Source organism: Callospermophilus lateralis, chromosome X (assembly GCF_048772815.1).
Source record: "Callospermophilus lateralis isolate mCalLat2 chromosome X, mCalLat2.hap1, whole genome shotgun sequence".
NCBI lineage: Eukaryota > Metazoa > Chordata > Mammalia > Rodentia > Sciuridae > Callospermophilus > Callospermophilus lateralis.
Genome location: NC_135325.1, coordinates 121979060 through 121995993, shown reverse-complemented (window position 1 = coordinate 121995993; position 16934 = coordinate 121979060). Strand labels below are relative to the sequence as shown.

Here is a 16934-nt window from a genome sequence, read left to right as displayed (position 1 = left end):
TGGTACTCCTCAGACTGCAGCACTGAGACGGAACCTGGCCTCAGCTCAGGAACAGGGGCCACAGCAGGGCCAGACCCTCCTGTCTCCACATAGGAACTCGGACCAGGCAACAGGCCTGCCTGCAGCCTTCAGGCTCCGTGTGTCCCCTAGAATGTGACTTGGGCTACAGCTCGCTGCATGCCCCTGCTCCCTTCTTGAATGTACTCTGGTCGCAGTGCGCTCCTGGCTCTTTGTTGCCCTCCATGGCTCTGGCTACCCTGTTTGCTCTGGATCTAGCAGAATTTTCTGCCTGAGACCTGGAGCCTCACGTGGGGAAAATGGGAGAGACCCTCAGCGTGGATCCAGACGACTGAGCTGTCTGTACTCAGTTCTCTGGAGCCCTGTCCAGTGCTGAGCTAAAAAGGGAACATATTCCAGTCTCCTCCCATCTTTGAGATGATGGGCAGTTGGAGCAAGAATGCAGAATGGATGCTGCCATTGAGCTGTGGCAGAAGGGGACTGTCATGCCCCTGAGCGCCTTTGGCCAGATTGACCAAGGATGTCTGGACAAATGCTTGTGTGGGTGAGGACCATGTCTGCACACGAGTGAGTGGCTGCTTGGAGATCACTGATGTGATGCCAAAGCGTGCCCTGAGGTGATGCCCCCGCTCCTGCACCCCTGTTCCATAGGCAGGAGAGGCTGCCGAGTGATGCCTGAGCACAGAGCCAAGGAGCTGAGTTAATAAGTCTGTCTGTCTGTCAAGTCCTGAGTTTGTCATTGGCAGGTTTCTGAGGTGTGGCCAGCTCTTTCTGAGTATGGGTGTCTTGAGAGAGCAGGCCAGAAGGCCAGGCACCAAACTCGCATGCCAAAGTGAACGGTCATCTCGTAAGGACCCGGGCACGGCCCTGTGGACCGTTCCACATGATTCGGAACCCACTTTTTCTTGGCTTCCCCTGCCTCTGGCCTTTCTTTCCCTGCCATCCTGACACTGATAGTTTGTCATCAAAAGCCCTCCGGTTGTGTTTATCTTTTCTAGGAAAAAAAATTAAAACGCAAAAGAAAGACACATGTAATTATATATAGCTTATGTACATGCATAAATATGTATATATGTGCACATAAAATGTATATATTATACATAGATAATGCATGCGTGTATGCATCTGCATACATGTTTAAGTATCTACACATAAATGTCAGTATAATCTACATGCATACTTGAGGTATTTATAAAGTACTCATATATTTGCAAGAGATGCAGTATCTATTCTCGGCTGCTAATGAACAGATTACAAATGAAAACTACTGCGTGAACTATGAATTGATTGATAACTTCAAAATAATCAAGACTTAGCCAGGCCCAGGAATACAATCCTATAATCCCAGCTACAAGTTCCAGCCCAGCCTGGGCAATTTTGTGAGACTGTCTCTATAAAGAAGAAAATAATAATAATAATAATAATAACCACAGAACTGGGGCATGTAGCTCAATAGTGGAGCACGTGCCGAGCCTGTGTGAGACCCAGGATTTAGTCCTTATCAACTCAGAAAAAGCTAGCCTAGGCCAAATTGCTTGCTGCTGCTTACAATTGCAGTTTTTGGTGTTAGTCAACCTCTGGGAGGTCAGGTTTGTGGAGTACAGGGAAGCTGAAAAAGGGGACCCCCCAGGAAGGCATGGCTCTCCTGGAGCAAGCCATTGCAGACAGGGACAGGGGCTCCAGTCCTTCTCTCAGACCTGGGAGAAGCAGGCAGGCCCAGCTGTCAGTCTGACACTCCCCACCCTCACTGTCACTGCAGGGGACTGTCAGTGGGCCAAGGAAAGGCTCCAGACTCTGGCAGGAACCAAAGTGAGGAGCCTGAGGAAGGAAGGTGAGCCCTGAAGAATCAGGTTGTGCCCCTGTTGTTCACCATGGTAGGCCCCAGGCAGGTGGTCCTAAGTGACATCCACTGAGTTCCATTGTGGGGGTGTCAGATGGAGGTGAGGACCTTGTTCTGGCACAGAGTCAGAAGAAGGGACATGGCCCTAACAGTAGGGGACAAGGGGACTAAACCACCCCACTACCTTGGCCAGCTCTTCACCGGGTGGGTGTTCCGAATTCCAGGGAGCCTCTTTCACCACAAGGGATGCTGGGAGTTAAAGCCATTGGCTGAGTGATCAGACAGGGCCAGGGCCCTGTGGGTGTCAAGGTGAGAGCTGGGTGGTCTGAGGAGGTCCCACCATAGAGAGTCAGATACTTCCTGGCAATGGTTTTTTAAGCCCTGCATCTTAGAGTGAGGGAAAGAATTCCAAGGTGAAACGATCTGATGCAAGGGACCGTGGGAGTTATAGCCTTGGCCTGAGGCCTGCAGTGAGAGACAGGTTCTGGGAACCACTGGGGTCAAGGTGAGAGATGAGGGTGGACTGACAAGGCCACACCATAGAGTGTCACCAAGGTTCCAGGGGACAGGCCCCTCCTTAAACAGAAGGTGACCAAACCAGCCGGGTTTCTTACGTGCGCAACCCTGGAGCTGGGGTGGTAGAATTCCAGGGGACCCCTTCTGCCACAGGGGACCCTGGGAGTTTCACCCAGTGGCTTAGTTCAGCATGGAGGCTACAGGGTCTGGGAACCCTGAGAGACCATTTGAGAGCTTAGGGTAGATGGAGGAGGCCCCACCCCAGGAGGAGGCTCAGCAAAGCACCCAGGCTACCTCTGTGGCCAGCGCAGCTCCCTCTGGTGGGGGGCAGAACTGCAGGGCAGCCTGTTCCTTTGCAGAGGATCCTGTCAGTCCCACAAACTGACCTGAGGCCTGCACTGTAAGTACCAAGGTACAGTGGGTGACAAGTTTGATAGCTGGCATGAATGGAAGAGGCCCCACCCCAGTTGGAGGGTCCCCAAACCAAGCAAGCTGCCTCTGTGCCCGGCCCTTTCCCCTGTGGGCTGAACTATTATGTTTTGTTTTCTCTTGGTACTGGGGATTGAACCCAGGGCACTTAAGCACTGAGCCACAATCCCAGCCCTTATTACTATTTTATTTTGAGGCAGGGTCTCCTTAAGTTGCTTCTGGCACCACCAAGTTGAAGAGGCTGGCTTTGAACTTGCGAACCTCCTGCCCTAGCCTCCAGAGCCCCTGGGATCATGGGAGAATTGCAGGCTTGCACCACCACCTCCTGCAAGGGGGCAGAATTCTAAGAATTCTCAGGCGAACATTTCCGCCACAGGTGACCCTGGGAGTTACACCCGGAAGCAAGACCCAGGAGACACAAATCAGCAGAGTGGATGGTTCCTGAGCTCTGGCGGTGGTCAGGTGAGAGCTGAGGGTGGACTGGGGAGGCCCTAGCCCAGCAGGAGGGTCCCCAAACCGTGCAGATTGCCAGTGCAACCAGCCCTAGTCCCTGGGGAGGAGGGCGGAATTGCAGGGCGGGGCGTTCCGCCGCAGGGGACCCTGGGATTTGCAGCCCATGCTTGAGCCACGTGTTGCAGGCCCCGGAGCTCTGGACCAAGGATTCCCCTCCTCCAAGAGAAGTTCCCGAAACCCCGTGGGCCCTGTGAGCAGCAAGCGCTTCACCTCGGGCGGGCGGGCAGGCAGAATTCCAGGGCAGCGGGTCCTACGCGGGCGCACTGGGAGTTACGCCCCATGCCAGAGCCACAGGGCTGGCTGGGGTCACTGGAGAGGACTGGGCCTGGGGTTGCTGGTGGTCCAGTGAGAGCAGGGGTGGACTGAGCAGGAAGGTCCCCAAACCATCCAGGCTGCCTCAGTGCCCAGCCCTGCTCCCTGGGCTGGAGGCTGGAATTTTAGGATGGCGCCTTCCTCTGCAGGGGACTGAGTTACAGTGGGTGCTTGAGCCAGGTGGTACAGTTAACCTGAGTGGTGGACTTAGGAGACCACTCCCTAGGCTCCCTATGTGGTCAGGTCACCTTCGTTGGGGTGGGGGGGCAGTAGAATTACAGGGGTCCCCGTCTGCCGCACAAGACTCTGGGAGTTACATGGGATGCCAGAGCCATGTGATGCAGGTCTTAAGAGACAATAGTTCTGCTCTCTGTGTCCAGATGAGAGCTGTGAGAGGTCAGAGGAAGCCCACCCCAGGAGGAGGGCTTCCAAACCACCCTGGCTGCCTCTGGCCAGCTGTCCTCCCCGGAAGTTGTGGGGGGCGGGGGGGGGGGCGGTCCAAATTGTAGAGCAAAGCTTCCTGTTGCAGGGCATTGCAGGGCATGCTTGAGCCAAGTGGTAGAGGTCCCTGGAGCTGTGGGCTGATGAGGCCCCTCCCTAAATTGAAAGTGTGCAAATCACACAGGCTCCCTCTTCCCCGCCCTGATCTGGGGGCGGGGCTAGCATTCCTGGGCACTCCTTCGCTGTAGGGACCCTGGGAGTGTCCTTCTTTTGCCAGAGCCACACAATTCATTGGTGCAGACAGGGCCTGGGGTATATGGGTGGTCAAGGTGAGGGTTGAGGTCTGACTGTCCTGGCCCAACCCTGGGAGGAAAGAATTGTAGAGCCACAGGTTCCATGGCACAAGACCCTGGGATTTTTGGTAAGTACATGGCTTAGGTCAGCAGGCAAGGTCTGGGAACCGTCAGGGTCAAGGTGAGGGATGAAGGTGAAGTGAAAAGGCCCTGCACTAGGAGGAAGGTCCTGAACCATCTTGGCCAGCCCTGCTCCCTGTGGTGAGGGGAAGAATTTCAAGAGTGAGGGCAAAGCCACAGGGGACCTTGGGGTTCACAGCCCATGCTTGAAGCACTGGAACCCATCACTGCAGCAGTCCCGAGGAGGCCCCTGTTAAACAGAAGGTGACCAAACCAGCCGGGTTTCTTACGTGCGCAACCCTGGAGCTGGGGTGGTAGAATTCCAGGGGACCCCTTCTGCCACAGGGGACCCTGGGAGTTTCACCCAGTGGCTTAGTTCAGCATGGAGGCTACAGGGTCTGGGAACCCTGAGAGACCATTTGAGAGCTTAGGGTAGATGGAGGAGGCCCCACCCCAGGAGGAGGCTCAGCAAAGCACCCAGGCTACCTCTGTGGCCAGCGCAGCTCCCTCTGGTGGGCGGGAGAACTGCAGGGCAGCCTGTTCCTTTGCAGAGGATCCTGTCAGTCCCACAAACTGACCTGAGGCCTGCACTGTAAGTACCAAGGTACAGTGGGTGACAAGTTTGATAGCTGGCATGAATGGAAGAGGCCCCACCCCAGTTGGAGGGTCCCCAAACCAAGCAAGCTGCCTCTGTGCCCGGCCCTTTCCCCTGTGGGCTGAACTATTATGTTTTGTTCTCTCTTGGTACTGGGGATTGAACCCAGGGCACTTAAACTTGGAGCCACATTCCCAGCCCTTATCATTATTATTTTTTGAGGTTGGGTCTCTTTTTTAAGTTTCTTGTGGCCTTCCTAAGGAGTACTAGGGGACATAGGGGTGGCCCCAAAGAATCATGTCCCATCCCTGTTCTCTGCAATAAGAGGCCCCATGTACTTGGCCCATTCTTACATTCACTGAGTTCTGCTTTGGGGGATTGGACAGAGGTTAGGACCTTGTTTTGATGCCCGTGCTCCAGATTGGTGGAGCATACAGGGCTCAGGCTGGGCTGTGGGTCAAGGTTTGGGCTGTGGGTGTAGCTGAGTGTTAAAAGACCTTGCCATTGCTTGAAAGAAAAAAGAAAAAAGACAAAGTGAGATGCTTGGTATCAACTGAAGATGTCCCGCTTAAAGTGTTAGCACAAAGGTCTGGGCCTGGCGCAGACTTCACAGATCATTTCAGCCCTTTATTCAGAAACATGATCGCATCTCCCATATACCCACTTTCCTGGTGGAAAATGAGCCACTGGTCAAAGGAGGAGTTTGGGCTTATCTAGGTTATACTGAGAGGTGATATTGTGACTGTGTCAGTTTGGGAAGACGGGAATTTGGGTTTGGGGCTTGGAGGTCGGTGGCCAGCACTTGGAGAGGATTTATATTGGAAGAGATGAGTATTTCTCGGAGACTACCTTTCTAGGTTTGATGAAACACTTTCTCCCCACCAGTATCCAGCATCTGAAGAGGATTTGTCTTGAAAGAGATGAAAGCTAGCAATGTCTGCCTTTTTTTTTTTTTAACCCTTTCCCTGGCCACACTATCTTGACGTTTTTCATTTTCCATATCTAACATAAAGCATATCCAAATGATCCATATCTGGATGGGGTGGAATGCACATCTGGAATCCCAGTTACTTGGGAGGCTCAGATTGGAGGATGGCAAGTTCAAAGCCACCCTGGGCAAGTTAGGCCCTCCCTCAAATTTTAAAAATAAAATGTAAAGGGCCAGAGGTGTGGCTCAGGGATAGAGTGCCTCTGAGTTCATTAAGCATACTTCCAAGAAAATTATCCTGATCCGCTGTGTGGTCAGCTCTGCAGCACATGGGTGCAGATGGTGGGTGTGAGCCCCTCTCGGTCATTTTCAAGGAATCCTTGGAGTCAGAGTCTTGGTCTCACTGAGCATGCTCAGGTCCGCAGAGGATGGGGATTCAGACTGTGCTTTCACTTCTGGGACAGGTTTACAGGCACTGTGATTTCTGACTTTGGCATCTGGGTTTGAGGGAGCTGAGGGACTCAGTAGAAGGAGGAGGGCCTGTTGGCAGTCAGGGTTAGAAATGAGGGAGGACTGAGTGGCCTAGGACACAGAATGGCTGGCACCCAGCCCTGCCCCTGCTTTCAGACTGAGCCCGTCCTTCATTCTGACTCTGGAATGTGAGGGAGGAGGACTCAGTTCAGGAGAGGAGTGGGCTGCTGCCAGGAGTCAAGGGGAGGACTCAGGGAGGAAGGAGGGGGCCTTGTTCTCCAGATCAAAGGGGGACCTCCACCCTGACAGGCCAGGGCAGGGTGGCCAGAGGCAGCACCTTCCTGTGCTTCCAGGGTATCAGGGATGAGTGACCATGATTGAAGTGTGTGTTCCCGGGTCAGCAGGGGGAGGAATCTCAGGGTCTTCTGGGAAGACGAAATAAGAGCCCAGATTAAAGACATGGGAATGTTTACTGGAAGCCCAGGATAACTCCATGCAGGGCTGTTGGGAATGGTTGTACCCACCCCCCACTTCCTTCTCTGGGCCTTCAGGGAGATGGTGGCCTTGGCCTGCAAGATGCATCTACAGGTCAGCAGAGGGGAAAGGGCCCAGACCCTGTCAGGAGTGAATATGAGTACCTTGAGGACACTCCAGACAAAGGAGGCCCCTGGAACCTGCTGGTCTGTTAACCTGGGGAAACCCCATGCAGCCGTGTCCAAATGTGCTGTCCTCACTTCTGTCTCCTCCAAATCAGGGAGGTGAGGCCTTGGTGTGAGAGAGTTCATCAGGACGGCAGAGGAGCCACAGCTGGTCAGCAGAGGGAGGATTCTGCCGGGAATCAAGGTGAGGAACTTTGGTGACAGGGACTGAATGCCACACCTCCCAAAGGAAGGGACCTCAGGGAGCCTGGCTTCCCCTGTAATCTACCCTGTGGGGCCCTATGCAGGGTCACTGGAAGTAACTCTGGCTCATTTCTGCCTCCTAGTTAAGCTGAGAGGTTTTATGTGGGTAGGACCTTGGTCAAGAGGTGATGACAGGCCAGCAGGGGGAGCCACATGTGGTTAGCACAGAGAGGAATCCCAGGACCTGCCAGACCCAAGGTATGGACCCTTCATAAGGACTGAAGGCATCCCCAGCTTTGAAACAAGGAACCCTACATAGTCTGCCTCTCCACTGTGGTCAGCCACGAGAGGCCCTAAGTGGTACTGTCACTTCTACCACTAAAATGGGGAGTGTTCATGGAGATGGAGCTTTGGTCTAAAGATATCAATTTCTGTCAGGTGGTATGGCAGTAAGCAAGGGCAGGCATGGGCATGAGCAAGATGCATAAACTACAGGACCTGGGGAATTCCCCCAGCACCAAATCTAGGATCCATGGGGCGCAAGCCTGGCTGTCAGCTCTGGAGAGCCCCTAAAAGGGGTGATGGGTTGTGACATCTGCTCCCTTCTCCTGAGAGATCTAGGTCTCTCAGGAAGTTGAGGGTGGTGATGGGACAGTGTGGGTTCAGATGAGCACAGGGAACTCCATCTTATTATCACAGACAGGGGTGCCAGGGTCTCCCAAAGGTTAAGGTGAGGACCTCAAGGGAGGATCAAGGGAACCCCCAGCACAGAGTAGACAGGTGCCCCTCAAAAATCTGCCCTGAGCCTGCCTTCAACCCAGGAAGACCAGGCAGGGCTGTCAGGGTCCCTCTCTTCTTCAGTGTGTGTCATTGGTCTCAGGGAGGTGAAGGCTTGGTAAGAGGAGGCTGGGCTCACATCAGCATAGAGAGGGTCTCAGGCACAGCCGAGAGTCAAGGTGGGGACAAAGGGAACATCTACATGTGAACACACAAGACTCCAGTCTCCACGTGGCCTTTCCTTCAGCCATGGGAAGAGCCAGGACCACCACTCCATGGGCTTCCCCTTCCCCTCACTTTCTTTTCCAGAGTCTCACACAGATTGACTTTGCTTTAAGGAAGGTGGCCTCAGGTCATCAGAGAGAGAGAAACAAGTCTTACACCTTGATGTTCCTTAAGGTTAGGACTGATCCAGCTTCTCCACGCCAAGACACATGGACCCCAATGAATTTGGCTAGCTAGTACCATCACCGTTGGGCAGCTGAGACCAGACATGAGCCCCCTCACTGCTTTCCTTGTGGGGAGTATGGGGGATTGAACTCGGGGGCACTCAACCTCGGAGCCACATCCCCACTCCTGTTTTGTATTTTATTAAGAGACCGGGTCTCCCTGAGTTACTTAGTGCCTCATTTTTGCTGAGGCTGGCTTTGAACTTGCAATCCTCTTGTCTCACACTCCCCATCCCCTGGGATTATAGGCATGTGCCACCACGCCCGGCCCCTCACTGCCTTTATTCTGTGTCACAGAAGTGGATGTTTGTTCAGAGTGTTCACCTCAGGTCAACATGAGTTTGACTCCAGGCTTTTCCAGGGGAATTTTGAGGGCACAGAGTGACCACTAATAAGACCATCCAACTCAGATTTGTGCAGGCCTCACAGAGACGGACCAGTCCCTCCTGTTATGGTTAGGGGTCCAGGGTTGTGCCTGCAGTCTTCACTCCAGTCACAGAGCAGATGAGGCCCAGGCAGAGCTGGGAGTCCTGGTGATGTGCATGCTGGGAGTGTATGCCAAGGGCCCAACTCAGCAGAACAGTGTACCTAGTCCACAGGCCTAGGTCAGCCCCGGGGCCTTGTGCTCTGCAAGCCAGCTTCACCTGAGAAGCTGTTTCACTTCCTGCCTCGGTTTCTCAAGGAGTCAGGCCCACCAGAAGGACAGGAGCCTGAGTAGCCCTAGATCACCACCTTAACAGATGACTGGTTGGGCCCTTGTGAGCACTAAGAAGGGTGTGGTTCTCAGTTCACTGGATCCCTTTCTTTCCCAGGACTGATTGCCTGCCGTGCCCAAGGAAAGCCATGTCATCTCACGGTCAGAAGCGCCAGCACCACAAGGACAAAGGAGAACCTAAGGCCCAAAGGGAGGCACCAAGCCTCGATGGTGTGCAGGTTCTCAGGCCTGAGGAGGAGGGGGCCTCCTCTGCCTGCATCTCCTCCAGGTCCGCACCTACCCTTAGCAAGGTGCCTTGTCCTGAGCCACTGATTTGTCAACAGGTGCCTGAGAGATCTTCTTCCGCTCTCTCTGTTGCCACGGCCCCCACTCCAGGCATCCCGTTCATCCACCTCTCCAGCAGCCAAGAAGCAGAAGGTCCATTCTCCTGGAGGAACCTGAAAGACCGTAAGTCCTTGTTGGGAGACCCACTGGATGAGAAGATGGCTGACCTGGTGCAGTTCCTGCTTCTCAAGTATCGAATGAAGGAGCTGACCACCAAGGCCGAAATGCTGAGTAGCGTCCTCAAAAATAACCAGGATGACTTCCCTGTGGTCTTCAGTGTGGCCTCTGAGTGCATGCACCTGGTCTTTGGTATTCATGTTGAGGAGGTGGACCCCTCCAACCACTCCTATGCTGTTGTTAATGCTTTGGGCCTCACCTATGATGGGATGCAGGGCGATGACCAGAGCATGCCCAAGACGGGCCTTCTGGTAATCGTCCTGTGCATCATCTTCATGGTGGGGGACCGTGCCTGTGAGCAAGATGTCTGGGAAATGCTGAGTGTGATGGGGGTGTATCCTGAGAGGGAACACTTCATCTACGGGGAGCCTAGAAAGCTCATCACTAAAGATTTGGTGCAGGCACAGTACCTGGAGTATCGCCAGGTGCCTGGGAGTGATCCTGCTTGCTATGAGTTCCTTTGGGGTCCAAGGGCACGTGCTGAAACCAGCAAGATGAAAGTCCTGGAGTACTGGACCCAGGTCCATGGGAGTGACCCTAGGTCCTACCCTTTCCTGTATGAAAAGGCTTTGAAAGATGAGGCAGAGTGTGCCAAAGTATCAAATGTAGCCAGGGCCACTAGGGTTCCCAGGGGACGGCCCAGGACCAGGAAACATGGCAGGGCCACATCCCGAAGCTTCCACGCCCCCATGTGAGATAGGGCCCATTTTTCAATCTGTGTTGGAAGAGAGAAGTCACCTTTCTAAGTAGTGAGGGGCCAGGGAAGGTGGAAGAGATCTTGCTGTCTAACATTTTGATGCTTCTGTATTTGTGCAACTTGGAAGTTGAACTTTGTTTCCTATGGAATTTTTCAAATGTTCCTGTTGACTGAAAGTTTAATTTACTTCTGAATGGGATGTTATGAAGACCATACTCATTCATTTATTGCTGTGAACATAGTTTAGGACTTTGGTGTTTTGCTTTTTGTTTCATTAATTAGCATCTCATTCTTTCTTTATTTTTTGGACCTGAACAAAGATCACATGGGAGTGTAAGAGATAATTTCTGGACGTGGAAAAGAACTTGGTCATGAAAAAGAATGAATAAATGATAGAGAAATCAAAGGTGAATGCTCGCCTTCCCTTATTACCTGTCTTCCCTGTATCCTTAAGAAAGTTGGTGTGCACCTGGATTTGCTTGAGTGTATTGGAGAATGGAGGAGAAGCTATATGCTAATAAAAAGGCCCTCTCCTCACTGCCTCATTGATTCATGGAACATTCGTGCAATTCTGCTCTTCTAAAAGAGAGAGAATGAGTAGTGGGAATAATCAGACAGTAGGCTTAGCCAGACTGAATCCCATCTTTGAATGTTAATACAGCAACCATGTCAGGAAGACGGTGAGGTGTCCCCAGAGACCTAAAGAACGTGTGAAGGAGGGTGAGCAGGTGGGCCTCCAGTGTAGAGCAGCCGAGTGCCAGTGTCCTATGCCAGCCAAGGCAGTTTGCAGTTTGGGGCTTGGGGAAACTGCAGTGCCTTCTGCGGGTTGGACTTCAAGGACACTGCATGGAGGCCAGGGCCCGACCTTTAGATGGTGTGTCTTAGGGCTGAGAGAATGGAAGACTACTCTGAGTCGTTCCCTTTGATGGTGAATGAAGCAGAGCAGAATCTCCACCTGGGGCAGGTGTGAGAGGTGCTGTGTGGTTGGACACAACAGGAGAGCTTGGTGCTCAAGTTACCATCGACTGCAAGGATCTGTAGAGAGAGAAGACTGAATGTCTAAAGAAGTGAGGCCTAGAAGTCCCTGGCCAGGACCTCCTCTGCTTGGTTGGGAGAGCCAGAGCTGACTCTGCAGTAAAGTGGTGTTTTATTTAGGGTACCAGTGTAATTCCACCCATTGTAATCAAGCAGTTGATTTTGTATGGCGATGGAATGAAGGGAAATCGTGGTTTGGATGGAACAGAATCTGGGAGGGTAGGAGTGAGTCCTGACTCAAATCCTAAGATCCTCCCAGTGGGGAAGACTCCTCTACACCCACATTTTGCAATATGTTCACCCAGAGGAAATGTTTACTGAATTTGAGTCAGGGAGCTTCCGCTTTGGCTGATGGGGTATTCCATAGCGAACTAAACTGCATAATTTCCAATGTGTGCTGGTGACAACCGATGCCAAGGATGCCCTGGAGTGGTAGAGGCTGGGATCCAGGACTGTTAGGAACTGCAGCTGTCTGCCACTCACTACCGTTCCTTTCCAGAACAGGCACCAGCCCAGGAGCTTTCCATTCTGTACCCATGTCCCAAAAGTCCTAGTGGACAGGTCTCATCAGTCTCCCTGGGCAGAAGAAGACCTGGAGGCTGACTGGCGGGTGACTTCTGACAGGAGAAGCTGCTTAGTGACAGGGCTGCAAAGAGACCCTTGGTCTGAATTCATCTTGAGCCCACGATTTTTCCAGGACTCCCAGGCTGAGGGTGACCTTCCGACTTAGTAATAATTTCTTAGCACTGCATAATGTCCCTCTGGTGACCCATAAGAAAGACCCTAGGGGAGGCCAAAATACTAAAAAGCAATCCTAGCACAAGCCTGTCTAAAATCTCAGTGACTTGCGGAGCTGAGGCAGGAGGATTGCCAGTTCAAAGCCAGCCTCAGCAATTTATCGAAGCTCTAAGCAAGTTAGTGAGATCCTGTCTCAAAACATAAAATAAAATAAAATGGGCTGGGGTTGTGGCTCCGTGGTTAAGCACCCCTGGATTCAATCCTTGGTACCTAAATTAGTACATAAATGACAGCAATTCCAGAGAAGGTGGGGTTCTTTACAGTTGGTTCCTTGAGAACTGATTGCCCAGTTCCAGTAGTTTCCCTCATTACAGTCACCATTTCCCTTGTTGTCCCCCATGTGCCCATGTTTCAACTCTGGTACCTGGACTGCTACCCAGCCCTTCCCTGCTGCCTCCTCTGGAGCCTGTGTCATGTGACCCACAGCATTCTTACTGCCTGCAGAAGTCCCCTGGCTCTCCCACATCTCACCCCGACTCCTGTCTGATAGCCACAGCCCCTTGGTCAGAACAGTTGTCTAGGGACGGTGGTCTTAGACCTACCAGCTATCCCTACCAGGGAGTTAGCGTGTTCTTTGATTTCCCAATGCACTTCACGTAGACTTTGACTTGGCCCATTATCCACTGGTCTTTGCGATATAACCCTGAGGGTGGAGGGAGGCCCTTGGAGGCCACTTGGATATTGGCAGTAGGATTTTAGTGAGCTTCTTGTTTGACACTTCTCTAGGAAGTGAACACAAACAGATGGGCTTCTTTAAGTGGTCAGTACCTAACATCTCCCTGAAAGTGCAGATCAGGAGCAAGCATCTAATGAATCTGAACTCTGGAGACCCTGGAATCCTCTTAGGAGCTGAAAGTGCTTCCTTGGTGGAGATGCTGGCTGAAATTTGTTCAATCCCTGGCATAGGGACTGGGCACAGGGACTGAACCCAGGGCCTCACTCACACTAGCCAAGCACTGAGCTATATCCCTTGCCCTTGTCTGATTTTATTCTGAGACGGGGTCTCACTATTTCCCAGGCTGGCCTCAAACTCGCTGTCCTCCTTCCTCAGCCTCCCATGTCCCTAGGATTGTGGGTGTGCACCCCCTATGCCCACCTGCTGGCTCAAAATTTATCACATATACACAAAGAGAAAGCAATTCACCATCCTTTTACCACCTGTCTGGCACTGGCTTCACAGGAAAATGCTGGCTTCAGTGTGACTAATGGACCTGTCCAGGTGTTCAGGCAAGAATGGCCATGTGGAGGGTGGCAGAGGCTCAGTGGTTAAGATTTTACCCTGAATCAAATGAAAGGGGTAACCCTCAGCCTACTGAGAGGATGGTATTGCAGAGGCAAATGCAGAAATGTGCTGTGGGGTGAAGAAGGGGAACCCTCTCTGGTAGCTTTGACATGATCCTCTTCAATTCCATGGGATACTGTTGGACTGAAATCATCAGCCACAGCAAGCACCTACAACTTCAAGGCAAATCTGGTCTTCTGAGAAACTGCTCCAAAAAATGAGTGTGGTGGCCTAACAAGGACAGTGTTTGCTCCTGGTTGAGCTCCTGCTCTCTAACAGATTTGGGGAGAGAGTTCAAGTTCTCAGCCATATCTTCTCTCCTTCCTGGGCATGGGGCAACACTCCTGTCCACCGGCTCATAGATAGGAAGGGACATGTGACATTTCCTTGCCATTGAGACAAGAGTGACAGTGTCATTTGGTCATTCCCCCAGTCCAGTTCTTCACTTCCACCTCCTTCCCACCTGGCATTTGAGAGCCAGTATGCATTTCCATGCTTTCTTCCTCCTTTCAATAAGAAAACATAGGATGGAAGCATTCTGGATCCCTGGGTCACCTGAGAGCAGAGCTGGGGGTGCACGCCTGTAATCCCAGTGACTCAGGAGGCTGAGGCAAGAGGATCAAGGGTTCAAACCCAGCCTCAGCAACTTAGTGAGGCTCTAAGCAACTCAGTGAGACCTCCTCTCTAATAAAATATAAAAAAGGGCTGGGGATGTGGTTTGGTGTTTAAGTACCCCTGGGACGAGAGAGAGAGAGAGAGAGAGAGAGAGAGAGAGAGAGAGAGAGAGAGGGAGAATTTTGTACACAAAACACAAACTTGTGTTTGGCCATTCAGGTTCTGAGTTTTGTCTGTGATATCAGCCAAAAGGTCTTCACTAATAACTGCTCACAAAGCTGAGTGCCCTCTGGGTAGAGAAGGGCATTCCCAGATGAGAGGACAGCATGGGCAGGGCAAGGGCAGGGAGCTCAGAGGACAGTATGAGGGATCCAGCGGTGCCCAGTCTGGCACCTGGGGGCCGTAGGAGCACTGAAAGGGGCTTGTGCATGCTGAGGCCCAGAGACTGTCCGAGTGGTGGCTGAAGGTCTGGAGCTGAACCTGTGGGCCAGGCTGCTGAGGGGAGTGCAAGGATGCTGGCCTTCTCCTAATGCTGCTCCTCAAGGAGCAGCCAGCACTGTGAGCGATTCCTCCTCAGGACTAAGAGGAGCCTGGTGTCTTGCACTGCTAATCCCAGCAGATACTTTGTGACTTAAAACAGGTGATGGTTACCTAAGGGTCCTACAGAAGCCACAGGACACCAGGGTGTCTACATCAAATCAATCAAACACTGGCTCTTTGTTGAAGGCCAGAGGTTTGGGTTCCCCAGTCCAGTTCTTCACTTGCACCTCCCTCCCACCCAAGGGCCCGATCCCTTGATGAGTCCTCAGCCGAGTCCCCCAGAAGCTAGCGCTAGTATTTGGATGTTAAATGTCCCCCAAGGGTCTGTGTGTCAAAGGCTCAGTCCCAGTGCAGCCCCATTGGGAGGTCTTTGGGTCACTGAAGCATGGCCTGGAGGGGACTGTGGGACCCTAGCCCATCATGTCTCTCATTCTGGGCTGGGGACATCAACGATTTGCTCCAACATATGCTCCTGGCATGATGTGCCACCCTCAACAGAGGTCCAGAGACTTGGGTCCAAGGCCTGCAACTGGCAGAACCTGGGGCTAAATATGGGCTTTTCTCCTCATAGACTAGCCGCCTCGAGCATTTCACTGTCATAACACTAAGCTGACCATCACAGGCTGTAAGGATACCACAAAACATCATTCCTAGTCACGAGAATTTGCCTAAGAAAAGAGACGTTGGCATTTAACGAAGGTCCATGGCAGTTTAACTGAAAACTCCAGAAGCCTCCTTCACTGACACGACCCACAACCTCCATTTTATTGTACAGACGCTGAATGCACGTGCTAAGGTGTGAGTGACACTGAGTCCTTGGGTGAATGCTTGGTAAACTTGTTTGAAAGCATCTTCTCCATGGGAACTGAATCCAGACACAGGGACATGATGAAGCATTAGAGCCCATGGACTGAAAGGGCCCCTGGGTAGCATTTCCTTCTAACCCTCTTTGTGCTCTGCATATAAACAATGGGCTGAGCCTTGGACAGGACAAAGGGGACCACGTAGTGGGATGAGGACCCTAGTGCCTCTCAGCCTGGGGTAGGTGTCTTCTGCTGTAAACCCTTGCCCCTGGTACAGTGACTGTAAGGACAAACTGTCTCCCATGGATGTCCAAAACCAGTCTTGTGTCCTCATCTGTCATGGAGGGTGACTTTGGGGGGGTTTTAACTGCTACCCACACGCTCAGAGTGGTGTAATTTTCAAAAACACATGGTCAGGTGCCTGTTTGGGATGGTTCTGTCATGTCTAGCTAAATGAGAAGCAACTTTCCTTAGGAACATCTGTGGACCAGGCCTCAAGATTGTGCACGTGTTGGGCAATGAGAAGGGCAGCGGGGGGAGCAGTGGAAACTAAGGGCAGTTTTGTCGTCATCTGCGGAGGGATGAGGCTTGGCAGTAAGCCGAGCTCGAGCTCAAGCTCCAGAGGAGCCTCCCAAGCTCAGCTGAGACGCTGCCCTTCAACCACACAACAGGGGGAAGGAACACGATCCTTCAACACTAGAGGCGCTCCCGCCCTGCTTGGCACTGCTCTACTCCTAGTTTGGGACAACCTGAAGTGGCAATGAAACACACTCCTTATTTGGGCCCATGGGAGAAGATCCTAGCAACCCACAGGAGCAGTTGGAAGATACCAAGTAGGGAGGAGATGGCGGGGGGAGGGGGAGGAAAGCAGGGTGCTACCCACCAAAGGCTGGGCCACCATACCTCGGAGGTATGGTCACCCAGCCGCCCAGATGACCAGGGCTGGCTCAGTAATACCCAGGCTCAAACTAACTGGAGACTGGTCTTTGAGCAAATCAGAGAGGATTGCAACAGGCCTCCTCTATCTCTGGGAGTGGAGTGGCTATGGGGTCTTGGTTTCTCATCTCTTCTAGGGAGAGGCTGGCAGGTGACACAATGTGCCTGTCAGCATAAGGGAGACTTGTCTAGGAATGTGAACCACACCTTTGTACACTTCGTGCAAAGGGAAGCTGGGGCCCCCCTGCTGCCCCTCCCCTCCTCTACCCTCCGCCAGCACTCCCCGTCCAGCCTGGCTTCCCGTCAGCTCTGTGACATCGCATGACAAATAAAGAGGACGGTGATGTCAGTGCCCAGTTGCCTTGCTACGAGGCTCTAGAACTTCTCGGACTGTATTTATAGAGCCTCTTCCCTGGACGAAGGCACTTTAGACTCGCTAGGACGTCTACACCAGTCTTGGGTAGGAAA

General features: G+C 52.5%; 1 protein-coding gene across 1 annotated transcript; it reads left to right on the top strand.

Moving 5' to 3' along the window:
• The first annotated feature begins 464 nt into the window (after positions 1-464).
• On the top strand, positions 465-16791 carry LOC143638712 (melanoma-associated antigen 8-like). Its single transcript, XM_077106522.1, has 4 exons — positions 465-562; positions 1778-1849; positions 9357-10356; positions 16744-16791. Exons 1-4 carry the CDS (start codon positions 465-467, stop codon positions 16789-16791), a joined length of 1218 nt encoding a protein of 405 aa, XP_076962637.1.
• The last annotated feature ends 143 nt before the right edge of the window (positions 16792-16934 follow it).

Bases quoted from the DNA above. Each gene is read 5' to 3' on its own strand.
- LOC143638712 (XM_077106522.1), top strand. From the start codon at position 465: ATGGATGCTGCCATTGAGCTGTGGCAGAAGGGGACTGTCATGCCCCTG. The intron at 563-1,777 runs GTGAGGACCATG...CTGTCACTGCAG, and splicing joins CTGGACAAATGCTTGTGTGG to GGGACTGTCAGTGGGCCAAG. The intron at 1,850-9,356 runs GTGAGCCCTGAA...TTTCTTTCCCAG, and splicing joins GAGGAGCCTGAGGAAGGAAG to GACTGATTGCCTGCCGTGCC.